The sequence below is a fragment of the Hyperoodon ampullatus genome (genome assembly GCF_949752795.1).
Source record: "Hyperoodon ampullatus genome assembly, chromosome: 2".
Lineage (NCBI taxonomy): Eukaryota > Metazoa > Chordata > Mammalia > Artiodactyla > Ziphiidae > Hyperoodon > Hyperoodon ampullatus.
In genome coordinates this window covers 104,587,581-104,614,864 of record NC_136915.1, presented here as the reverse complement: position 1 = coordinate 104,614,864, position 27,284 = coordinate 104,587,581, and the positions used below count along the sequence as shown (strand labels likewise).

Sequence of the window (27,284 nt, the reverse complement as noted above, 5' to 3'; positions counted from 1 at the left end):
AATTAAACATAAATGCAAGTATCAAAAGGATAACGTAAATAGAAAGCCAGTTAAAATAATGAACAATGTAACTCTGTCTTATCCCTACACTTTTGGGTAGAAAATTCAGTTAACAAATATTCTTTAAACAAGAAGAATCTGATAACGTGTCATATTTAACAGATATATATTAGCTACCTCTGTGAGCTTGATATAATACCAGAAACTTTCTGATAATTTTGTTCACTTCTCAAAACCCTCAAAAAATCAATATTATCTCCATTATACAACTTGGGAAAGTAGAAGAGATTGCTGAGGATGGCCATCCTGCTTCGCCTTGGTTCTACCACAGACCTCGCCCAAACCCTCATCCATCGCCTGAGCTGCTGCTTTTTCAATTCTCTTAAAGAACAGCTGTTCTTTCCCTACTAGATAACATCCAATGGCTCACCCTGTCCACCAAATGAAGTCCGAGTTCTTACCCATGTTCATGATTTCTTTTCCTGCCCTTCCCCGACCGTAGTTAGAGTTTGCCCTAACTACGTTTCCATGTTTATCTCCCATTGCTCCCCTCCATAAATCTGACACTTAAATCAAACCAAAGCTATTCTACACACTATGTTTAATTGAAGCTAACTCTGCCCCCAGACCACTGTTTACTCCAACTTCTGCTGTCATAATATTTTTTGACATTTTAAAGTTCAAATGATACCTCCTTTGTGAAGTTGTCTCTGATTTCTCATTGCCCATAGAACTTTACTGCATTAGGGGGTAAAAATTAAAAGCCAGCGTAACAGAAGTCCGAGCTGAGCTTACTGGGAATGCCAGCTTCTCCGGACCTGTCTGATGAGTGGGGAGCCTCCCACAAGCACAATTTGCATGACCCACATTGCAGGAGAAAGGGGGCCTGTGATGAAGACGTTTCAGAGGTTCCTAGGAGCCGAGAATAAGAAATGGAGAGCATAGCGTGAAGCCTGTCTCGCAGACTGGTTCCAGACAGGCTGGTGTCTAGACCCTAGGGAGAAAGGAGATGTTAAACGAAAGCTAAAGGAACTGTTTTCACAAGAAAATCTTTAGAGACATGGGGGCACAAACAATCTTGGACCTGTTTGTAATCCAAACAGGGTGTCATGCAAAGACAAAATGAGGGTTAGGCACTCTTCCTTGCTTACCACCGTCCAGCTTTGGCATCTCACATGCTCCAGCATCCTTGCTGCAGTGGGAGCCCATAGATTTGAACAGAACAGCAGGAAGCCCTGTGGGAGGGGACTTGTTTGTGAACTCATATGAATTCCCAGAATCCAAGGGAAGCCCTAGAAATGCTTGAAGAACACTTTATAGATGGCCAAGACTCTGGGGCAAAAGTATGTAGAACTTGGATTATTATTGTTGATTCAATTTCATTTATGTGCATAGATGGGTAAGGCCTGGAAAAACTTGGGTTATGTCTACTTTCATTTATGACTTGAAATGATTTAAAACTTGTCTTTATGTAAGTATCTGACTTGATCCTCATATGAGGTGGATACTATGATCACAAGATTTTTCTGATATCAGTGGATTGAGCACAGTGTTGATTGTGGAAGGAGTCCAGAACTTTTTGTCAGTGGGCCTAATTTTGAGCTCTTACTTCTTTGCATATGGAGGAGTGATGCTGGATAAACCCAACCTCTCTGAGCTTCAATTTCTTGCCTGCAGGAAAGGAATACCAGCCCCTTTTGCATGGAGATGCCGTGAAACTCTGGGATGAATAACAACTCCTGTACCATTGTGAGAAACTATTATGGCACATGACTTTCTACCAACTGCATTCATCTTCTGCCATAAATCAGTTGTTCCTATCCATGTATCTCAATAGACTGAAAATAATGAAAGGAGCGTAGTCATGCCTTATTCCTCTTTGTGTCATCTTGTCCTGCAACTTGACTTGATGGTGTGGAATACCTCGGGGTGATGAGTTTCTCATCGTTAGTGGGAGTGTGGTAGAGAGGATTCATGCAATCAGAACTGCTTGGACTAGACACCAATCCGGAGAGCCTAAGATTATTTATTAAAGTCGTCAGATATACAACAGATACAGATATAACACCTCAAATCAAGTTTCCCAGGAACATAATACATGGCTAAAACTGACAGAACATTAGCCACTGAAAGAGAGCAGGGAGTGGCAAACTTTTTCTATGAAGGGCCAGATGGTAAACATTTTAGGTGTTTCAGGTCATAGAGTCTATCGTGACAACTACTCATCTCAGCCGTTATATCATGACAGTAGTCATAGATAATATCTAGACAAATGGGAGTGCCTGTATTCCAACAAATTGCATTTTAAAAAACAGGTAGTGGGCCACATTTGGCCTGTGGGCTACAGGTAGCCAACTCCTGAGACAGAGGTTTGTCCTGTTGCCAGGGAGGATTTACACAAGAAGCTGAAAATAAAACCAGGTGGTGACATAGAATAGAAAAGCTGAAATCAATGAGTAAAAGTAAACTTCTCTGTTAAGACTGAAAAACTAAAATAACCAAGGGCATAATTGGAGAGAGAAGAGGTTTCACGTAAAAATGCCTGCTGAATTGGATGAAAACAAATTTTATTCTAAAGAAGTTCAGAAAGGTAGAAAGAAGACGCTGGGGTTTCAGTTACCTGAAAACTACTATGAGCTAAATGGTGTGGTGTGACGTCCTAGAAAATCCAACATGCTCTATCTAGTTCCCATTAATGAAAACAGAGCATCCAGAAAAAACTAGGTGATAGTCCCAGGGGAGCAGGGTGGAGTCTGCTTGAGTCACCACTGGATCCCTTGCACCTATCCCAGTGCTCGACACCCAGGAGGTGCTCACTGGGCAGTAATCATTCCCATGCTCTGCTCTGGGTGGGGCAGTCGGATATTTGAGTGTCTGGTCTGTGCAGTCTCTGTGCTGAATTCAAATGTGACAGACTGGTGTTTGAGCTGAGAGCTGAAAGGCAGTATCCAGGCAAGGAGGGAGAACAGTGGTTGGGGGTAAGAGTACCTGAAATGGGGGCAGCACCAGGATCTATTCTGATTCTCTGATGGGGCTCAATTCCATTCTCTTTCCTTTCAGTATTCAATTAAAATACAGGTTTCTGCAAAAAATGGGGGGGGGGTGTGGAGCATCACACTTCAATGTTAAGAAATCTTAACATTAGCTTTGCTTTTGGAAAAATTTGCTCCCTTACCTGAGAGAGAAGAAATAAATGCTCTCACCTGTTTAAAAAAACATTTGGAGTATTTCAAATGAGGCTACAAAGGGAGATGAATTCAAGGAACCGGTAGGCCTGCAGTGGGAGTTCTCATAGCCACCAAAAATCCCCTTGCAAAGGAACTAATTATGTTTGGAGAGGACGTGTGTGCCTGATAAAATAATTAAAAATAAATTGCTATCCTTGGAAATGCAAATTAATGAGTGTTAAAGCAACCCTGTTGGTCACATAGATAATAAATAGATGTGTTTTCTCATGTCTCTTAGGTGGCACTGACTGATTTCCAGTTCTGGCTACAACAGGGCCTAAGCTGCTTTTGAAACAAAGGTGAGGGGACCCCAGGCCCAGTGCGGACAGTTGTTATCTCCTAGGGGACAGTGGTTGGAAGCCTTCAGCCATGACACTCCCCATCCCCCTCCTCCTGACTTTTCCTGGCTGAGAAGAGAGGATGCTGAGATGACTATTCCCCCTGAACTCCTAGCCTCTGCCAGAGCAGGACGGGATGGTGGCACTGTTAACTCCTCTGCCCTCAGATAACTGCCACAGGCTCCTTTCCTGCTACCTGGTGCTGTCAGGTCAAGGAAAATAAGGCCTTGGCTAAGAAGAGCCAGGAGCCAGATGGACCTTTGGGTGTGGGGAGGAAAGGGAGATATGAGGCCTTGGGGAGCTGAATGGAGCACTGTTGCAAAATTTTTTTTTAAAGTTTTTCCTTAGCAATGACTTAATAAGTCTTATGGAGAAAAGAAAGAAAAAAAAAAAGAAAAGAAAGTCAGGCTACAAAATACCTTATCCTTTCACTAAAGAACCAATACTGATTAAGCACCTACTATGCAGAGCTTGCTCGTCAGTGGCATTTATAGATGGGATGGAGATGGAGTGGAGGAGAAAATGGGATTTCTGCCTTGAAAGAAGTCACAGTCTGATTGGGTGGCAGATTTGATGTGAATGAAGGGCATAGTCCCAACCCCTTTTCCTTGCTGGCATCAGGTCCTTTCCTACGCGTCTTATCTGGAGGCAAAAGATTACCTGGATCCGGTGTAGCAGGACCACTGAGTGCTGTCCAGGGAATCAGTGACATAAGAGAGGGAAGCATCACCCTGGGCTCTGCCATGGGATCTCATTTAATCCCCAGCAGCTGTGTGAGGGAGGTACTCCTCTCCTTACAGATCTTATGGATGGGGAGCCTAAGCCTCGTGAGGTGTGGCAAGCGGAAGACAGTGTAACAGAGTCACCTAGCTCCTGGGGGGGATGCAATGGGTAGATGAGGTGACACACGAAGAAACACTTAACGGTTTCTGGCACCACATACGTGCTCAATAAACGTTCCCTCTGAGTCCTAGGTACCTCGCCCCAGGCCGCAGACTCAGAGGGGGACAGAGTCAGGGGCCACTCCTCTGCTGGTCAGTCCAGTTCCAAAGTCCACACTCTTTCCACAGGGCTGCAGGTGCCTCTCGGGATCCAACTGTATTCACCGTCCTCTTCCAGTCTGTGTGTGGTCCTGCTTCCAGCCCTTTTCAGGTCCACCCAGAGGGCCTTTTCTTTCTGTATGTTTAGACTCAGAGTTGACAACTTCCTGGCCTTCCAGTACAGGCAGAGGAGGGAAAGGAACAGAAGGATGAGCATAACGAAAGGGCAGATGAATAGGAAATGGAGTAAAGGTGCTGACGAGCAGATCCTGGAAGGAAACGTGGGCTCTGCAACAGAAAGGAAGAAAACAAAGAGAATAATTAGTCTCCAGCTTACTTGTACTCATCACTTATAAACACTTCTGGGATTTATTCTTACAGGAAAATATATGTAAGAATAACGGGGCCAAATGGCAGTGTGCCCCTTAAATCACATGCGAGGAGCAAAGGAAAGGGAGCTGGGAGAAGAGAGCTCCAGGATGGCCTGTTCCAGCCTGACTCCCGCTCACCCAACAATTTCCAACCACCAGAGGTTCCCATGACCTACTTAAAACGAACAGCCAGAAAGAAAAACAAAATGAAAAAGAAAACCTCTCCTTTAATCTTCTTTCCTCAGAAAAGATATCTATAATTCAACCCTCGTTCCCAACTCTGTTGCCGGTCCTGAATTTTTAACTGAGTTATTCCCACTGCTGCTTCTGAAAAAACACACACACACACACACGCACGCACGCGCACACACACGCACACACGTGTGCGTGCACACGCGCACACGCACGCGCACACGCACGCTCTGCACTGACCTTATAAAACAACAGCAGCTACAAGTAAGAAGCACCATCCCTTCCTGAATCTTCAAACTGGTCTCACACTCCCCCACCCCCATTCAGCTCCTTTCCCCTCTTGCTCTTACCTCTACCTGGCGTGCTCACTGCACCGTACCCTCGAGGTCCTACTGGCCTCACTCTCCATCACTCCAGCCTCCCACCTCTCCTCAGGCAGAGTTTTCCTCTTCTTTCTATCCTCTTCTCACACATGCCTTTGTTTAGACCTCTTTCATCCCCTTTTAACCATCTTTGTCATCACAGTTACTTGAGTAGGTCTGACAGTGTCCTTTGTTTCTATAGTCCTTGCAGTGCCTAGCACATGTGCCTGATAACGTTTGCTGATCTGAATTAAACTGGATTCACTGCAACCACATGGGCAAAGGCTACTATATAAAGGCATGCTGAAGCATCTGGCAGCTGCAGTCCGAGGGGAAGCTCTGTCAACACATGGACACACAGCAGCCCCCCAGGGGTTCCTGGCCCCACAGTCAGGGAGGCAAAGGCGAGAGAACTGCCAATGCCACAGGCTCCAGGAAGCAGTGCCTCGAGTTACTAGTCAAAGGACAGGGATTTAATCTCTCGATGCAGAAAGACATATGCTTAAAGAGACACCAACTATTAAATGTAGTCTTCTGACTACATTTATTTATGACAGGATATTCAAAACCAGGGCTGTTCTGAAAAATCTGATGCTAATAGTAGCTGTGCTTTTATTGGAAAACTGTAATGACCTAAGCACTTTCTTCTTTAGAGGTTAAGCTGTAGGATTCATGGGATTACAGACGCTTAGAGATGAAGATGACAGGTTTAGAGGTCATTGCGACCAACCTCATGCTGCAAGAATTCCATTTTCGGCATTGCAGATACATTTTGCACATTGGAGGACATCTGTTTGTGGGAGGTTAACAAAGAATCTAAACCTGTGTCCAGCTCCTGCATTGTAAACTCCGGGAGGAGAGGGCCTATATCTTACACATCTTTTCCTCTTGTGCAGCACTTTGTTCATAGGTCATCAATGGAGACTAAAGAATGAGTCAATTGCATGAGTGATTTGCGCACACAGGAACCCAGGAGTAACTGCCATCATGTTACCCAGAGTAAAGATCATCACTGAACATTAGCCTGGCAGCTCTGAACAGGGCTGGCAAGGAGCTACGGGGGTTTGTTGCCCGGTTCTTCTCTGGTCTCATTTATATTCTCCATCCTAGATTTGGTTTTTGTTTTTGAAAGGGTGGGCAATGATAAAGATAGATTTTGAATTCTTTCTCATCTCCTCTCCACATCCTACCTGACCCTTCTCTCCAAGGCCCTGCTTGACTACAACATTTCTCCCAGGTCTTACCTGAATACATTTGAAAGCATGTGGTTAAGAAGGAGGTACAGACTGAAATGCTGAAAGAGAATAGAGCTGTAGAGTGGGTAAGAGTTCTGGCCTTGCTACTTCACACTACTCATGTGCAGAGTAGGGATTGAGCACCTACTATGTCTCAAAGAGAGCTGGGTTCAAATCGTGGCTCTACAACTTACTGCTATTGACTTTGGACAAATTACTTTTCCTCTCTCTCTAATCATTAGTTTCCTAGTCAATCAAGTGAGGATAATAATTTCTAGAGTTGTGATGAGATAATGCTTAATAAAGCATTAAACAGTGCCTAGCACATTTGTTGAGTCAGCAAGAAATAAATATCAGCTAGAAAGCTACTAAGAAAGTTAGGAAAATCATAGGCAACTTTTTCCCAAGAGACCAGGCAGAAAAGAGGGCTGAACCTGCTGATTCCTCACGCAGGGACCACAGACTTGGCCATGTCCTTCCACAGCCCACGTCTCTCCCTTAAATCTCCGATCTCTCTGTCCCCTGGGTGGGTGGATGACATTCAGCTGAGAGTCAAATGATTACTTGGGAGACTCTGGCTTCCTGTTCCAATCATGAGAGGCAGAGAACTGGGAGGTAAGAGTCCGTGGCACCCATGTGTCACCATTGCTAGGATGGTGGTGTGATGTTGGGGGGATGGGGCCGGCACACAGAAGGTGGAAAGAAACTTGGCACTTGGACTTTCTGCCACTGAGACTCTAACCTTCCATGTGAAGGGACTGCCAGAGGGCTTGACTATCTAAATGGGGCTGGGCTTAGAGCAATCTGCCATCCAAAGATGACAAAGTGTGCCCTACGCAGTGCCGAATTGGCCAACAGCTAGAAACTGTCAGCTCCAGTGCTTCTAAATTACCTCTCCTGGGAGGGCGGTGTTTGCTCTGGATCCCACAGTCACCATTCCCACCATCTGCCTCTCACCCGTATCTGGATTAGCATTAGTGACATTCAAAACCATTAAGGTTTGGCATTTGGAAGCAATCTGAGTAAGTGCTCAGTGCTCCAAGTACAAGGCCTGTAAGGCAGAGCCAAAAGTCTAATGAGAACACTTCATCACAAGGTTTAGTTTGTAACTTGTTTCTACCCCCAGCCAAACACATCATGAGGAGCATTCCCTTCTGATATTACCCCAGAAATACTGACTTGTGAAGAAGAAAGGTGGAGGATGATGAGGGGGCTACCAACGCACCCCCAACCCCAGACTTGGGCAGCTGACATGCCAGGTGTGGCCATGTGGGAGGGGTGGCTCCTGTCAAGAACTGAAAGCAGGATTAGGTAACCTGATACAAGTGCATCCCAGAGTAAGTGAGCCCCTTACAGCATCAGTTTCAACTCCATTGAGGAGTCGCTTGCTCATTTTTCATCAAGCATTTGTTGAACTGAGCGCTATGTGCCAGGCCTTGTTGGAAGCACCAGGGTAGCGTTGATAAATAGCATGTTCTCTCCAGAAACATCAGTGTGATAGGGGCATATCTCCTTTGAGAATCCACTTTCTAAATATATCCTTACCCCCCAAAAGCTGGGAAATAGTGACAAATACCATTCTACTACAAATAATCCAGTCCCCAGAAAGCTTTATAACCTTGCCTATTAATCACAGAGAATTCTCTAGAATGAGATACAAAAAGACTCAAGTAGCTGTAGCCCCTGCTTTGGCTTAGTCATAGCTAAGGAAGTAAGATGGAGAGGAAAAATGCAAGGTGCATTCCACCAGGGAAATATCTCTCAACTTTTCTGCCTTCACAGGAGCCATATGTTTCACAGTTCTATCAAGTAGTCCTAAACTAACCCAACCCAGAATTGCCAAATAAAGGTGGTAGAAAACCATTTGAGAAGTGAGAATTGGTAGCCTATTGTATTTAAACTGGACTTTATTAATACACAGGCTGGTCCTGACCAGGAGGGCAGCTACACAGATTCAGTATTTGAGTATTGTTTCTGTGCCAAGCACTGTGCTAGTGCTGAGAACAAGACATTCAGTCTTTGCCTTCTCAGAAGGTATTGTGTGGCACTGATGATGGATGTTAAACAGGTGGGATGACTAAGAAAATAAGGTAAGTCACTGAGAAAGTGGCAGTTAAGTTGGTCGGTGAATGATTAGTAGGTGTTGATCTGGGACAGATACCATGAAGGAGCATTCCAATCAGGAGATGGTCTAAGTTCACTCAAGATGTTAGACTGGGCTTCTCTGGTGGCACAGTGGTTGAGAGTCCGCCTGCTGATGCAGGGGACACGGGCTCGTGCCCCGGTCTGGGAGGATCCCACATGCCGTGGAGCGGCTGGGCCCATGAGCCATGGCCGCTGAGCCTGCGCGTCCGGAGCCTGTGCTCCGCAGCGGGAGAGGCCACAACAATGAGAGGCCCGCGTACCGCAAAAAAAAAAAAAAAAAAAGAGGTTGGACTGTCAGTCATATCCATTCTCTTCTAATCTTCCTCTTCTTCCTCTCTACTGGCTCTTTGCTCTCTAGATGTAACCGTGCTCAAGTCCCTACCATCTTCAAACCAAAACAGAACAGAGCAAAGCTTCACTGCACCTCTTGCCATTTGCTCTTGTCTTCTCTCCTTCCCTTTACATCAAAGCTCTTGAAAGCATGAACTGGATTTGATGTGTCCACTTTCTCCCTGCAGTCTGACTTTTCTCACTATTTTTCTGTAACTGCCCTATATTGTTAAACCCAATGGATATTTTCCTATTTTTGTCTTAATTGGCCTCTTTGCACTAGTCAAATCTGTCAGCTCTCCCTACTCTTGATCCCTCCTGCCTCTGGTGTCTATGATACCACCATACCCTGGTTCTCCTCCTACCTCTAGGCTACTCCTTCCATTCTCCTTCACAGGTTCCTCTGCTGCAGTCCCCTGAGAAATAGCAGTGTATCTCAGGGATCCATCCTTGGGCATCATTATAGGCCATAAGCTGATGATTTCTAATCTATAACACTGGTAGAGATCTCATTTGGAAATCCTGAAGTTTATTGGACAGGTTTCCCTAGATGACTCACCAGTACTCCAAACTCAATTCCAGTCCAACTTATTCAAAATTGAACTCATCTTCCCCTTTAGTCCTTTCTCCTATATTACCTCATTTAGTGACTGTCCCCACTATACATCTTAGGCCAGAAACCTGGTATTCATCCTCGATTCTCTTCTTCTGCTCATTCACCATCCACATACACCTAATCAGTCTCTAAATCCTGAAGAACCCATCTCCTAATATGGAATGCAGAATGCCTGTCTTTCTCTCAGCCCTCACAGGCACTGCCTTAATTCAGGCCTTCATCTTGTCTCACCTGGGTCCCTACAATCAACTTCAAATAGTTCTCCCTTCTCTGTGCCTACCTCCCTTTCAATTCATTTTTAACACTGTTCCCAGGAAGAGCTTTCTAAAATGCAAATCTGATGTGTCACTCTCCTGCCTGAACTTGTTCAATGACACTCTGTAACTTCCACAAGAAAGCTCATCTTCCCTAGCTCCATACAAAAGACCCACTTGACGTCTGTACCCGTTCCATCCCACTAGCCTCCTCTCTTGCCATCCTACCACAGTTTCTCTGATCATCTAGCATATACTTTCCTTTTCCCAAAACATGTGCCTTCCTTTTTATAGGCCCCATACTCTGGGGAACCTTTCCAGAACTCCTCCCCCCCCCAGCTCTTCATCCCAGCCCTGCCTCTGCTCCTTCCTTAGTATCCCGAGACGACTTCTTTCACGACACGTATCATGTTGGACTTTACTTCCCCACCAGACTCAGCTCTGTGGGAACAGATTCTGTAATACATTTTTTGTGTGTCCTCAGAACCTCATATAGTTATTTATTGAACAAATTAAAATATTTTATCACATAAATAGATATATATACATAGGGAGATGTGTGTGTGTATGTGTGTGTGTGTGTGTGTGTGTGTGTGTGCGCGCGTCACTAGCATGTTTGGAAGTATAAGGGGAGAAGGTGGTAACATTTGTGGAGCACTTACAATACGCCAGGGACTGTGCTAGATACTTCATATGCATTTGTACCATAATCCTCATTTTATGAGAAAGCTGAGTAACCAGGGTATGACTTCATACTAGTAGGGAGGTGATAGAGCTGCAATTTGAGACTAGGCTTGTCTGATTCCAAACCCTGGGATTTTTCATCACCCACACTGTCTTCCCAATTACCAGAAAGGAACAGCCAGGCAGAAGAAGTGAGATGCTATATTATAAAGATTTACTTGGGAACACTTAACTGTACTTATAATGAAAACCCTCAGGTTCTCATGGCACAGGCTTTCCAGTTCCTTCAGTTGTGAAGAATACAAAGACCATTCAGTTTGTAACATTTTCTTTCCAGAGTTCATCTTTTTAAAAACTTTACACCTGCTTTATAAGAATTCCACAACTGCAGCCTGCAAAAAGGAGACCCCAAACACAGTAACATAAGCAAAATGAGAAAGCAGAAAAACACACAGCAGGTGAAGGAGTAAGATAAAAACCTACCAGACCTAACAAATGAAGAGGTAATAGGCAGTCTACCTGAAAAAGAATTCAGAATAATGATAGTAAAGCTGATCCAAGATTCTATTTCCCAGATCCAAAATCTTGGAAATAGAATAGACAATATGCAAGAAACAGTTAACAAGGACCTAGAAGAACTAAAGATGAATCAAGCATCGATTAAAAACACAATAAATGAAATGAAAAATACTCTAGATGGGATCAATAGCAGAATAACTGAGGCAGAAGAACGGATAAGTGAGGTGGAAGATAAAATAGTGGAAATAACTGATGCAGAGAAAAATAAAGAAAAAAGAATGAAAAGAATAGAGGACAGTCTCAGAGACCTCTGGGACAACATTAAACGCACCAACATTCGAATTATAGGGGTTCCAGAAGAAGAAGAGAAAAAGAAAGGGACTGAGAAAATATTTGAAGAGATTATAGTTGAAAACTTCCCTAATATGGGAAAGGAAATAGTTAATCAAGTCCAGGAGGCACAGAGAGTCCCATACAGAATAAATCCAAGAAGAAATACGCCAAGACACATATTAATCAAACTGTCAAAAATTAAACACAAAGAAATCATATTAAAAGCAGCAAGGGAAAAACAACAAATAACACACAAGGGAATCCCCATCAGGTTAACAGCTGATCTCTCAGCAGAAACTCTACAAGCCAGAAGGGAGTGGCAGGACATAATTAAAGTGATGAAGGAGAGAAACCTGCAACCAAGATTACTCTACCCAGCAAGGATCTCATTCAGATTTGATGGAGAAATTAAAACCTTTACAGACAAGCAAAAGCTGAGAGAGTTCAGCACCACCAAACCAGCTTTACAACAAATGCTAAAGGAACTTCTCTAGGCAAGAAACACAACAGAAGGACTATACCTACAATAACGAACCCAAAGCCATTAAGGAAATGGGAATAGGAACATACATATCAATAATTACCTTAAATGTAAATGGACTAAATGCTCCCACCAAAAGACACAGAGTGGCTGAATGGATACAAAAACAAGACCCATATATATGCTGTCTACAAGAGACCCACTTCAGACCTAGAGACACATACAGATTGAAAGTAAGGGGATGGAAAAAGATATTCCATGCAAATGGAAATCAAAAGAAAGCTGGAGTAGCAATTCTTATATCAGACAAAATAGACTTTAAAATAAAGACTATTAGAAGAGACAAAGAAGGACACTACATAACGATAAAGGGATCGATCCAAGAAGAAGATATAACAATTGTAAATATTTATGCACCCAACATAGGAGCACCTCAATACATAAGGCAAATACTAACAGCCATAAAAGGGGAAATCGACAGTAACACAATCATAGTAGGGGACTTTAACACCCCACTTTCACCAATGGACAGATCATCCAAAATGAAAATAAATAAGGAAACACAAGCTTTAAATGATACATTAAACAAGATGGACTTAATTGATATTTATAGGACATTCCACCCAAAAACAACAGAATACACATTTTTCTCAAGCGCTCATGGAACATTCTCCAGGATAGATCATATCTTGGGTCACAAATCAAGCCTTGGTAAATTTAAGAAAATTGAAATTGTATCAAGTATCTTTTCCGACCACAATGCTATGAGACTAGACATCAATTACAGGAAAAGATCTGTAAAAAATACAAACACATGGAGGCTAAACAATACACTACTCAATAATGAAGTGATCACTGAAGAAATCAAAGAGGAAATTAAGAAATACTTAGAAACAAATGACAATGGAGACACGACGACCCAAAACCTATGGGACGCAGCAAAAGCAGTTCTAAGGGGGAAGTTTATAGCAATACAATCCCACCTTAAGAAACAGGAAACATTTCGAGTAAACAACCTGACCCTGCACCTAAAGCAATTAGAGGAAGAAGAACAAAAAACCCCCAAAGTTAGCAGAAGGAAAGAAATCATAAAGATCAGATCAGAAATAAATGAAAAAGAAATGAAGGAAACGATAGCAAAGATCAACCAAACTAAAAGCTGGTTCTTTGAGAAGATAAACAAAATTGACAAACCATTAGCCAGACTCATCAAGAAAAGAAGGGAGAAGACTCAAATCAGTAGAATTAGAAATGAAAAAGGAGAAGTAACAACTGACACTGCAGAAATAGAAAAGATCATGAGAGATTACTATAAGCAACTCTATGCCAATAAAATGGACAACCTGGAAGAAATGGACAAATTCTTAGAAATGCACAACCTACCAAGACTGACTCAGGAAGAAATAGAAAATATGAATAGACCAATCACAAGCACTGAAATTGAAACTGTGATTAAAAATCTTCCATCAAACAAAAGCCCAGGACCAGATGGCTTCACAGGCGAATTCTATCAAACATTTAGAGAAGAGCTAACACCCATCATTCTCAAACTCTTCCAAACAATATCAGAGGAAGGAACACTCCCAAACTCATTCTACGAGGCCACCATCACCTTGATACCAAAACCAGGCAAGGATGTCACAAAGAAAGAAAACTACAGGCCAATATCACTGATGAACATAGATGCAAAAATCCTCAACAAAATACTAGCAAACAGAATCCAACAGCACATTAAAAGGATCATACACCATGATCAAGTGGGGTTTATTCCAGGAATGCAAGGATTCTTCAATATACGCAAATCAATCAATGTGATACACCATATTAACAAGTTGAAGGAGAAAAACCATATGATCATCTCAATAGATGCAGAGAAAGCTTTCGACAAAATTCAACACCCATTTATGATAAAAACCCTGCAGAAAGTAGGCATAGAGGGAACTTTCCTCAACATAATAAAGGCCATATATGACAAACCCACAGCCAACATTGTCCTCAATGGTGAAAAACTGAAACCATTTCCACTAAGATCAGGAACAAGACAAGGCTGCCCACTCTCACCACTCTTATTCAACCTAGTTTTGGAAGTTTTAGCCACAGCAATCAGAGAAGAAAAGGAAATAAAAGGAATCCAAATTGGAAAAGAAGAAGTAAAGCTGTCACTGTTTGCAGATGACATGATACTATACATAGAGAATCCTAAAGATGCTACCGAAAAACTACTAGAGCTAATCAATGAATTTGGTAAAGTAGCAGGATACAAAATTAATTCACAGAAATCTCTGGCATTCCTGTACACTAATGATGAAAAATCTGAAAATGAAATCAAGAAAACACTCCCATTTACCATTGCAACAAAAAGAATAAAATATCTAGGAATAAACCTACCTAAGGAGACAAAAGACCTGTATGCAGAAAATTATAAGACACTGATGAAAGAAATTAAAGATGATATAAATAGATGGAGAGATATACCATGCTCCTGGATTGGAAGAATCAATATTGTGAAAATGACTCTACTACCCAAAGCAATCTACAGATTCAATGCAATCCCTATCAAACTACCACTGGCATTTTTCACAGAAGTAGAACAAAAAATTTCAAAATTTGTTTGGAAAAACAAAAGACCCCGAATAGCCAAAGCAATCTTGAGAACGAAAAACGGAGCTGGAGGAATCAGGCTGCCTGACTTCAGACTATACTACAAAGCTACAGTAATTAAGACAGTGTGGTACTGGCATAAAAACAGAAAGATAGATCAGTGGATCAGGATAGAAAGCCCAGAGATAAACCCACGCACATATGGCCAACTTATCTTTGATAAAGGAGGCAGGAATGTACAGTGGAGAAAGGACAGCCTCTTCAATAAGTGGTGCTGGGAAAACTGGACAGGGACATGTAAAAGTGTGAGATTAGATCATTCCCTAACACCATACACAAAAATAAGCTCAAAATGGATTAAAGACCTAAGTGTAAGGCCAGAAACTATCAAACTCTTAGAGGAAAACATAGGTAGAACACTCTATGACATAAATCACAGCAAGATCCTTTTGGACCCACCTCCTAGAGAAATGGAACTAAAAACAAAGATAAACAAATGGGACCTAATGAAACTTCAAAGCTTTTGCACAGCAAAGGAAACCATAAACAAGACCAAAAGACAACCCTCAGAATGGGAGAAAATATTTGCAAATGAAGCAACTGACAAAGGATTAATCTCCAAAATTTATAAACAGCTCATCCAGCTCAATAGCAAAAAAACAAACAACCCAATCCAAAAATGGGCAGAAGACTTAAATAGGCATTTCTCCAAAGAAGATATACAGACTGCCAACAAACTCATGAAAGAATGCTCAACATCATTAATCATTAGAGAAATGCAAATCAAAACTACAATGAGATATCATCTCACACCAGTCAGAATGGCCATCATCAAGAAATCTAGAAACAATAAATGCTGGAGAGGGTGTGGAGAAAAGGGAACACTCTTGCACTGCTGGTGGGAATGTGAATTGGTACAGCCACTATGGAGAACAGTATGGAGGTTCCTTAAAAAACTAAAAATAGAACTACCATATGACCCAGCAATCCCACTACTAGGCATATACCCTGAGAAAACCATAATTCAAAAAGAGACATGTACCAAAATGTTCATTGCAGCTCTATTCACAATAGCCCGGAGCTGGAAACAACCTAAGTGTCCATCATCGGATGAATGGATAAAGAAGATGTGGCACATATATACAATGGAATATTACTCAGCCATAAAAAGAAACGAAACTGAGCTATTTGTAATGAGGTGGATAGACCTAGAGTCTGTCATACAGAGTGAAGTAAGTCAGAAAGAGAAAGACAAATACCGTATGCTAACACATATATATGGAATTTAAAAAAAAAAAAAATGTCATGAAGAACCTAGGGGTAAAACGGGAATAAAGACACAGACCTACTTGAGAATGGACTTGAGGATACGGGGAAGGGGAAGGGTAAGCTGTGACAAAGGGAAAGAGAGGCATGGACATATATACACTACCAAACGTAAGGTAGATAGATAGTGGGAAGCAGCCGCAGAGCACAGGGAGATCAGCTCGGTGCTTTGTGACCGCCTGGAGGGGTGGGATGGGGAGGGTGGGAGGGAGGGAGATGCATGAGGGAAGGGATGTGGGAACAGATGTATATGTATGACTGATTCACTTTGTTATAAAGCAGAAACTAATAAAAAAAAAAAAAAAAGAATTCCACAAAGATGAACAGTATATGTATGCTTTGAAAGATCCTATCTGTCTCAGAGGAGATGTGCTTTTTAGCCACAGAATATAAACTTCTTACAGTTATTATCTATTCATTCTACTGCAAAAATGGCGGAATCTACAGAGCCTAGGAATTCCAGTGGGAAAACATGTATGGAATGTGCTCAGGGTGGGGACTTCCTATAATTGTTGGAATGGAAGAAAAGCTGATAGGAAGATAAATTCTCCCTGGATACTTGGGAGAAGAATCCTGCTGAAGAATAGTCAGGGGAAGAGAATGATGGACCCCAGCGAACAAGTTAGATAACTCTGACTTCCACTCTAGAAGCCTTGCTGGGGCTGGGATGCAACTGTCCCAACTCTGAGAAGGTGCCATCCGTTCTCAGTAGCCCTCTTTCCCTCCTACAGACTGTCTCCAAAACTAGCTGGTGCTGTAGGGATGCTATCTTTATTGATCCTTTCTACTCTTCCTGGGATGGAGCACCAAGGCCACACCTCTGCCTCTCCAGTGACCCTCTCTCACTGTAAGTTTAACCTATAGCTCACCTCTCACCTTATCCTTAAACCCCACCAGAAAGAAATGGCTCAGAGGATGAGCAGGCTACAACATCTACCGGCTCCTTAATCACCTGGGAAGATTTACTGGTCTGGCTGGAGGAATTTTTGCTTAATGAATGCCTATTGCATGCCTGGCACTGCACTGGCTGGAAGGAAGCCCTCTCCTCCTCCACGACCTCTTGTTCTACACACCTCCTAAAGCTGAGCACTCAGCAGGATAAGCTGACCTTCCCACACAGAGAAGGGTCACCCTTTGGCCAATGGTCTTCAAGCAGCTGTCTTTTTGCCAGAGCCTGTAAACAACTTCTATGGGACATAGTTCCTCCCTTGATGACTTTCAAGGTGCAATCAGGAGAGGCACACCCAATGACTATCATGACCAAAAATCTGATAGTTTATTGAACACATCAATAAGAAGCTTGCCACTTATTCGTTGAGAAAGACTTTTTTTGTTGGGTTCATTTTGACTCAGGGAGCATTTAGATATAGCTGATTTTGGTTCAACCAGATCAAACACAAAGTCACCAGGTCCCTAGGGCTCATCTCACTCCCACCACAGGGAGATTGGAGAGTCAGCCAAGAGGTAAGGATGTCTGCTTCAAACATTATTTGGTTATTTAAAGGGATAAAATGTTGATGGCTTTTTTGTTTAAGAGGGAAAGTGGGGGAGGAGACATTTAAATGTCCATGCCAAAACCTCATGTAACCTTGTCTGCCCAAACTGAGTTACTGTTGAGAGAAATGGCGAAGTCATTTTCTTTCGGGAATCTGTAAATTGTTTTCAGTCTGAAAAGAAGCAAAACATAGCTGGGTGGGAAAGCATAGGAGGGGAGACAAAGATTCTCCTGACCACAAGCCATGGCAGATGAAGCGCTAGTTACCTGAAGGCAGCACCGTAAGCACCACGTGCTGTGACTCATCTGATGCTTGGCTGACCCACTTGCTTGGGTTACCGTGTAGCTGCCACTCTGCCACCCTGCACCAGTACATTCCAGCATCCTCCATCTCCACTCGATGCATCATCAGGACAAAGTCTGCAGGGGATGAACGGTAACAGTGCAGGCGCCTCCTGAGCCCCTCTTCACCATACTTCAGCAAGCCATCATGCTGCAGGTGCACCAGCATTTTACTTCCAGAATTTTCTCTGTTCCAGTACCACATCACAGAGAACAGGGAGGCTGGGCTGCCCGCACTCTCCAGGCTGCAGTGGATGGCCACCTCACTGTGCTCGGAGGCATTTTCTGTCCCGGACACTTTGGAGATGCGTACCTTACTTCCTAGGAAATAAAATGGCGATAAGTTCGAGAAGAACCCAGATCTTAGATAGGACACCTCCTCTGAAAAGTCTACTTCTCATTGAAGGGATGCCATCTTATAATTTTTAGATATCAGGTCCTTCATCTTTAACACTTTTCCTTGACCCTTATCCTTCTTCCATATTTGCCAGAACATTCTCTGTTCTGAATCAAACCAGCCGCTTCCCTTCATCAGTCTGCCTCTTGCCTGCTGGACCTGACACTGAAAACCACCCAGCTTTGCCGGATGTTCTGCCCTGCTGCTTTTACTTCTCCCAGCTCAGCTCTCCCTTCTGCTTCCCAGAAAGGCCATTCAAAATTTCCAGCCCACCCCTCAAGTCCCATGTTCCATCACTACCCCTTTTTTTTTTTTTGCAAATTACCCTCTTCCCATACACCAGATATCACCTCAGGTATTAGACGCAAGGAAAGAGGAGGTTACCCAAGAGACTGAGCATTTTCATACATGTGTTAGAATATCACTCAAGGAGACTATTTACATTATTGGATTAGACTAAGTTTTAAACAGATTTTGACATTTACTTTTTAAAAATGTTCCCCTTTTAACTCACAGGTGAGGACTTGGAAGGCTAGAGTAATCACACACAAAATAAATTATAGTATGCACTAAATTTTCAACTCTACTACAAACATATTTATTGGTCTATCTTTAAAAGAACATCTTTGTCTGATCCTAGATTCTTTTTTAGCTACCATCTTTACTCTCTCTTGCCCTTTATAGAGAAGCATGTGAAATATTAGTTTACAAGGTACTGTCTCTGCTTCCTCACCTCAGATTACTCCCTACTTTTTTTTTTTTTTTTTTTCTGTACGCGGGCCTCTCACTGTTGTGGCCTCTCCCGTTGTGGAGCACAGGCTCCGGACGCGCAGGCTAGCAGCCATGGCTCACGGGCCCGGCCACTCCGTGGCATGTGAGATCCTCCCAGACCGGGACACGAACCCACGTCCCCTGCATCGGCAGGCGGACTCCCAACCACTGCGCCACCAGGGAAGCCCTACTCCCTACTTTATTGCCATCAGCCTTCCAATCTCATCACTATGCTCTGGCCAAGGTCCCCAGAAAAGGCCCGATTTCCCAGCTCAAGAGACCTTCCAGTCTTTTTTGTCCTCTCTGCAGTTTCTGTCACTGAAATCCATTTTCTTCTGATATCCTCTCCTCTTTTGATTTCAGAGAAAGCATCCCTCCTACAATTCTTACGTATCCTTCTCAGTCTCTTTCCCTGGGGCCTCTTCCTTAACTTACTTCCTACACCAGGGTACACAGCTAGCTACTCCCAGCCAGCCACACACAGCCCACAAATATGTTTTATTTGACATCTTCAGTATTTTAAAAGAATTTGAATTCATTATGGACATTCCAAAATGAGTGATGTCACCAAAAAAGGATTTTAGGCATTTCTTGATAGACTAAAAGATTGAACAGCACTGGTCCCACATTTCTGAATGGGAAGTGCTGGCTTGAGCTAAGAAATGGTGTGCACTTCTTAAAGGGGTGGGCACACACTGTCAAGATTCAGCTTGGACAACTGGGAGAAAGGGATGCCAGCCACCCAGATGGAGAATGGAGTGGCCATGAGCCTTGTGGGATGGCCAAGATGATAAACGCCATCATGATGATTTGGGACATAAGGATGATTTGGGATATGCTGAGTGTGAGGCTCTCTGGGTCAGCCAAGTAGAAATGTGCAACAAGCAGATGGGTAGAAAGGCCTGGAGCTCAGGAGGTGGGGGCTAAGCATAAAAATTAGAGCTGTTTCATTGAAGATGGTACTTGGTACCACCAAGGTGGTATTTAAGAGCTTTTGAAGGGCGCAGAGAGTAAGAAGAAAAATGGGCTCAGGTGTCCCTGATGAACACCTGCATTGAGCAGGGAGAGGAAGATGTGCCTGAAGGGCATGGAGAAGGGCGGCCAGAGCGGCAGGAAGAGACCCTCGCGCTCAGCTGCTATTTTGCCCCTGCTGCTCCCAACCGTGAGCTCCTTAAGGCTCTACCTTATTTATCTTTGGATTCCTAATTGCCTAACACATAGCTATGTTCATTATAATCTTATTTTTTGATGTTACATTGAAAATAGAATTTTCAGTGCCAAACTAGGTTAACTTATTTGCATTGTGCTTTTGGATCTTGGCCAGTTCCCAAACCTTAGCTGTGATGTTCATTTAATTTTAATCAACATTGGAGGTGACCTAACTAATGCTGACAGATCTAATCAACCCTGCCCACATTTAGACCATGGCACTCTTAGACTAGTGCAAATGAATGGAACTTCTATTTCATTTTTAAAGATCTCCTGAGGAGGAGGAGATGCCCTCAGTAGGCCATTCCAGCAGTTGACTACTTCTATTTGCCTTATGTTTAGGCAGCCAAATGTTGAAAAGCAGTCTCTCCATACATCCCTATAGAGTTGGACAGTTTCTGTTCACAGTGGGAGAAATATGCTTTGTATTACTCTCTTTCTGCCAAATTACAGTAGAGCCCCACTGGAATGACACAGCTTATTTTACAGAGAGCTGGAGATGTGATACCCTGGGTTGCTGCATAGACCAGGCTGCCAGGCTGAGAAGCAAACCAATCAAAGGGATCTTGCTCCCATCTAAGCTTCTCTGAATCTCAGCTTGACTCAAAGGGACCCCCGCCTGCTCTGGTGGGCTATCCAGTCCTGCAGTCATTGTGCAGGTGGGCACTATTCCTATGACTATAGGTCATATTTTTACCTTCATCTAATCACTCCATAGAACAGCTGCCCAAGAGAAGATGGCAATTCTACAGAAAGATGAGTGAGAATATACTTGCAAGGTTTACCTGTGGGCCTGAGTTTCAATTCTGTTAGACCTGACGTCTTTTCTCCAAGCTTGTGCCAAGTGCCATTTGTAGACCAGAGCCATTCCTCCACAGCACAGTGATATTTGCCCTGATCGCTGTCTTCCACATTCAGAATGTGTAGCTGAAACAAGTCTTGGGAAACTTTCTCAGCGTGGAATTTTTGTTTTCTCCGTGTGGTCTGAAATTCATCCCCATATTTTACTACGTGGGTTCGGTCCATTTCCAGGATCCTCAGCCAGGGTGCATTAGTGGACATGGCAGAGAAGTACCAAGTAACAGCCAACTGAAGGTTTCCAGTGGATTGGCACAGGATGTTACACTCTATGTCTGTGTTGGAGTTGATGGAGATCTCTTGGACTTGACTGCTTGAATTCACTTTCAGCTTGCTCTCTAAATTAAAAGAATGGTACCATTACTTTTGTTATTTTACTAGAAAATAGAACTTTAAGGTAGAAGGGACATTGGAGGTCAACTAGGGCCATACCTCCTACATCCATCAAATGTGTGAATTCCCTCTTTAGCAGCCCCACTAACTGCTCATTCAGCCTCTGAACAACTCACTAACTGACAAAGCACCCATTCCACCTTTGGACATGCTGCCACTAGAGAACTCTTTCTGATATCAAGTTGAATTTTACTTCTCCATAACTTCCATCCACTGCTCCTAATTCTACCGCTGCCCCAGAGGAGTGGGATAGGGAGTGCGGGGCAGGGAGGAAGTGTCATGCAGAAAAGCCAATCTCTTCCACATGAAAATGCTTCAGTATTAGATAACCAACAAAGACTTACTGTATAGCACAGGGAACTCTACTCAACATTCTGTAATAACCTAAATGGGAAAAGAATTTGAAAAAGAATAGATATGTACATGAATCACTTTGCTGTACACCTGAAACTGACACAACATTGTTTATCAACTATACTCCAGTATAAAAGAAAAGAAAAGAAAATGCTTCAATATTTTGGCACAGGCATCTTCTCTTCTGTAGCATTTCATAAATCAAATTGAGAGAAAGTGGCCCTATTAATGCTTTGTCTGTGTGTTCACTATCCAGATACTCCTAGATCCACAATTTGCCTAAGTCTAATTGTATCTGCCGGCAGACATGGGTAAACAAGAGGAAGTTGTACGTGGGCTATTACAACTGTGTGTCTCTTTGCAGCCACTCGACTGTGGGAACATTGTATGGATACGGAGTCAACTATCCTTTAACCCAGAGCTTTCCTGCTTTGTCAGAAGGATGAATGGTAAAGCCTGGCTTCCAAATCTTATGCTTATCTTCTTGCTGACATCACCGGTTCTACTTTTGTGACTGCTTATTGATGCTGCCAGTAGGTCCCTTTACTCTTCCTTCAACAAACATTTATTAAGCACATACTATATTATGTGCCAGACTCTTCCAGGCTCTGTGAATCCCTCCCCTCAGTCTCTGCTTAGAGGAAGAGACTAGTACAGGACAGAGGCTTAGAGATTATAGGATTGTGTCACCCAGGTGGGACAGAGGTATGCAGAAGTGGCTGTCAGAGCACAGAGCAGGACTGTCTAACCCAAATATGGGAGTGAAGGGAGGCTTCCTGGAGGAGATATCTTTAAGCTACGTCTTAAGGTTTAATAGGAATTAATCTGATGGAGAAGGGGTTAAGGAATTCCATGCAAAAGAAGCAACTTGAACAAAGACTAAAAATGAGAGAGAGCATAGAGTATTTGAGGAACTGCTAGTAGTTCATTGTGGCTGGAGCTCAAATTCAAGATGGAAAGTGGAAAGAGATGATGCAGGAAAGACATACACGTATCAGGTTGTAAAGGACCTTGCTTGCCACATAATGGGAGTTTGGACATGAGGTAGCCATGGAGGAGTAGTGGATGACTCAGGTTTCTTGCTTGGATCACCGATGGATGGTGGGGACATGGAGAACAATGTCAGAGTAGCAGCTTTGGAGGGATAATAATGGTGTATTTATGTTTTGACATATTGAGTGTAGACATGTCTTAGAGGCAATTGCATTGATGAGTCTGGAGATCAGAAGAGAAGTATTTCAAGATAATGAATTTGGGATTTGTCAGTATATAGCCTGAATCCCCAGATAGGAATAAGCCCACTTTGGGACACTGTACAGAACGAGAAGAGAGGAAGTTGAGGATGAAACTGAAAGGGATGAATCAGTGGAGGAGGAGGATTCTGCAAAAGAGAATGAGAAGGAGCAGTCAGAGTGTCAGGAAGGAAACCAAGAAAATCTTGTGTCATAAGGCCAAGAAAAGAGAAGTTTTAAGAAGAAAGGATTAAACCAACAATTTGAAATACATCAGAAAGGACAAGTAAATTAAGGCATGAGTTAATCAACAAGGAGATCATTACTATTACCAAAAATATTGCTCAGTAGCTGAGATAATGACTGCTACCATGTTTGAGCATCTGCTTGGTGTGTCAGGCACTGTACTAGGAACGTGTCGCTATCTTTAAATTGCACATCAGCAATTTACACATGGGGTCACTGGGCTTGGATAGATTAAAGTGCCTTGTCCAAAGTGATGCTTCTATCCAGTGCTTGTCAGGTCTAAATGACATCAAAGCCTCTTGAACACTCTGCCTTAAGAATGGAAGTCATGAAAGATACTGGCACCGCAGAATTTGCCAAGTTGTGTCTTACTTTTACTTCTTTTTTTTTTTTTTCTTTTTTTGCAGTACGCGGGCCTCTCACTGTTGTGGCCTCTCCCGTTGCGGAGCACAGGCTCCAGACGCGCAGGCTCAGCGGCCATGGCTCACGGGCCCAGCCGCTCCGCGGCATGTGGGATCTTCCCGGACCGGGGCACGAACCTGTGTTCCCTGCATCGGCAGGCGGACTCTCAACCACTGCGCCGCCAGGGAAGCCCTGTGTCTTACTTTTAATCTCTATCCTCTATTACCAACTGACAAGGTAAATTATTTTGACTGTAATCATAAATTCTCTAACTCTTGTATATTAACATATCAAAATGAATGGATAAATGTATTTAATGGGATTTACATTATCCATACCACCAGGGGACACATTCTAAACATTTAATGACTGGTCAGGCATGGGTACTGACCAATCCAAAAGAATGCCTCATCACTGGATCTGGTCCTAGAGGTCCCCTGCTGTGCCACGTGGTTCCCTTTAGCTGCTGAGCAGTGGGGACTTATGGGAAATGGGGAAGGGGCAACAGTTATAATTCGTCAGTGTGCAAGTATTTCAATGTTTTAAAAACCAGTATGGCGGGACTTCTCTGGCGGCACAGTGGTTAAGAATCCGCCTGCCAAAGCAGGGGACATAGGTTCGAGCCATAGTCTGGGAAGATCCCACATGCTGCAGAGCAACTAAGCCCGTGTGCCACAACTACTGAGCCCGCATGCCACAACTACTGAAACCCATGCGCCTAGAGCCTGTGCTCCGCAACAAGAGAAGCCACCGCAATGAGAAGCCTGCGCACCACAATGAAGAGTAGCCCTAGCTCAACGCAACTAGTGAAAGCCCACCTGCAGGCACAAAGACTCAACACAGCCAAAGAAAAACAAAAACAAAAACCAGTATGGCCATTTTGTGCATATTAACTTAACGTTAACCTGGATATCCCTTTGTGTGTGTGTGTGTGTGCGTGTGCGTGTGCGTGTGTGTGTGTTTGTTTTTGTTTCTGGTTCCTTTTTTTAATTGAAGTATAGTTGATTTACAATGTTTCAGGTATACAGCAAAGTGATTCAGTTATACACATTCTTTTTCAGATTCTTTTCCATTATAGGTTATTATAAGATACTGACTATAGTTCCCTCTGCTATACAGTAGGTCCTTATTGCTTATCTATTTTATATATACTGATGAGTATCTGTTAATACCAAACTCCTAATTTATACCTCCCCTCTCCCTTCCTGGATATCACTTACATATGGTGCTTACTTATAGTACAAACTTGGGGAAAAGGTATTTTATGCTTTAATTCTATAACTTACCCTAAATGGGAGAAATGTTTAAAAAAAAAGCAGGATTAATTTCAAGTAGTGTTTACCTGGTAAAGTGACAGTGATCCTCAACGGGTGAGAGATGGCAGAAGCCCTCACGGGGCCGTTTGTGTGTAGGGAACTTCTGTCATAAACTTCTACATTACACTGATAAACTCCTGCTTCTTCCTCGGTGGCATCATGGATTAGGAGTTGAGAATGAAATAAAGACTGTGAAACCTTCGTCTTCTTTTGGAACTGGGGTAGGAAGTTCCCCCATTCAATTGTGCCATTATGGGTGATTCGAAGAAGCAGATCAAAGGATCGAGATCTAGCTGCCTGGAACTGCCATGTCACGGTGAGTGGAACCTTGAGGTCAGAGTAGCCAACCCTCGCTATGCAGGACAGGTCAAAGGTGTTGGTTAATTTCACTTGTGGTTGACGGCTCATCAGACTAACTTGTAAACTTGACTCTGTGGGCAGAAATGTGAAACACAATTTCTAATACATTCAGCAAATCGAGGTACAAGTTGTCCTAGTCATTGCCTCCTCACATTGAACTATGCGTTCATACACTGGGAGTATCAAATATGTGGGGGTAGAAGCTGATTCACAGTACAGTCTGTCCTGAAGCCTGACTTCAGTTTTCTAAAGTTGACCCTCTTCTAAAGAGTGTTCTCAGCAGAGACAACAAACAGGCAGTGTTTCTCCAGTCTGCTGCTTAGACAGCTGCTGCTGAATGGGTGGGGTGCTCCCCGGCCCCACTGGCTGGCCTCCTTCCCTCATCCCCACTCCTGGGTGCACCATCACTCTTTTGCACGTGCTCCAGGAGACTCTGCAATCCCAGGGCTGCAGCTGTCAGAAGCCTGAATGCACGAGGCTCCGCTCCATTTGGCATATCTCTTGTCTAAGTCTATTCCAATTCATACGATTTTGTTTTTAGCCTTGAATAACAACTTACAAGTTGCACTCTAAAGATGATCTTTATAAAGACGAGTAAACTTCAGAGATCAGTTGACAGACATGGTAGCCAGAGACTCTGCTCTGTGTCCTGGGGTACACGTACCATAACTAGGGGATTCAGGGTGACACACAATCGAATTCCACAGCATTCCACTGCAGAAGGAAGATACTGATGATACATAAGTTCAGAAAAGGATTTCCCTGACACTTACCCAGAGGTTTTACAGTGACTGACGTCTTCTGAGCCCAGCTCTGATCTCTGGCCTGGTTCCGGGTCATCTCAGACACTCTGCACTCATATGTACCGCTGTCTGTGATGGTGGTGGAGGTGATCTCCAGCTGGAAGGTGGCCCAGTCCATCTTCTCCAGCCTTGTGTTGCTGTGGTTATCGAGTTCCCCGTAGGAGGCACCCAGCTGCATGGTACCATCCTGCCCCATTCCAGCCACAAACTCTGGCTGTGTCTGGTCTTGTGGGATGTGCCACCAGGTCACGGAGAGGAGACTTTCAGCTCCACCTACCTTGCAGAGAAGGGTTAACGCCTCTCCTTCCCACACTGCTTGCTGCCTGTTCTTGGTAGACACGACCACATGTCTTGCTGTGGATTACAGATTAAAAAAAAAAAATTATTTCAAGTAAATGAAAATTTTTCTAAAAAACGGTGAAATCTCATTAATTAGGACTTGACAACTTTGTGACAAATCCTATCAGGTTGTTTACTCCTGCACCACCCCCAGAAAAAAAGATTTCATCAACACTTAAATAGTGGAAACAGCAGAAGGAATACCAGGAGAACTTATTTACACTTAAACAATTTATAATTTACCCTAATTTTTAGTGATTTGTTCCTTAGGAACATCTAGTTGGGAAAACATCTGGTAATATTTTGTTAAATTAATTACGGTTGGTGTATGAGGCTGAAAGTAATGAAGCTGTGTTTATTTAAATGATTAGTTTTTTAGAATTCAGACTTTCACAGTTCAAAATGATCTTCCTCTCCTTACTTACCTTCCCCTAATTAGTATGTATTCTGAACAGTGAAGGAGTATTGTTAATTATATTTCTGTTCAAAATACTGCCATTAAAAAACAATTACTTGGGGCTTCCCTGGTGGCGCAGTGGTTGAGAGTCCGCCTGCCAATGCAGGGGACGCGGGTTCTTGCCCTGGTCCGGGAAGATCCCACATGCCGTGGAGCGGCTGGGCCCGTGAGCCATGGCCGCTGAGCCTGCGCGTCTGGAGCCTGTGCTCTGCAACGGGAGAGGCCACAACAGTGAGAGGCCCACGTACCGCAAAAA

The 27,284-nt window shown here is 43.3% G+C and overlaps 1 protein-coding gene across 1 annotated transcript in view; it reads right to left on the bottom strand.

The window, feature by feature from the left end:
- Positions 1-4,600: 4,600 nt before the first annotated feature.
- The window catches only part of CD101 (CD101 molecule), a gene marked incomplete at both ends in the record, with an annotated part of 39,311 nt that continues 16,627 nt past the window's right edge, over positions 4,601-27,284 (bottom strand). Inside the window, 5 exons of the mRNA XM_079721617.1 lie at positions 4,601-4,893; positions 17,817-18,212; positions 21,054-21,464; positions 25,096-25,500; positions 26,203-26,586. Of these exons, the coding sequence (XP_079577743.1) occupies positions 4,601-4,893; positions 17,817-18,212; positions 21,054-21,464; positions 25,096-25,500; positions 26,203-26,586 (1,889 nt within the window). The remainder of the gene's footprint in view (positions 4,894-17,816; positions 18,213-21,053; positions 21,465-25,095; positions 25,501-26,202; positions 26,587-27,284) is intronic.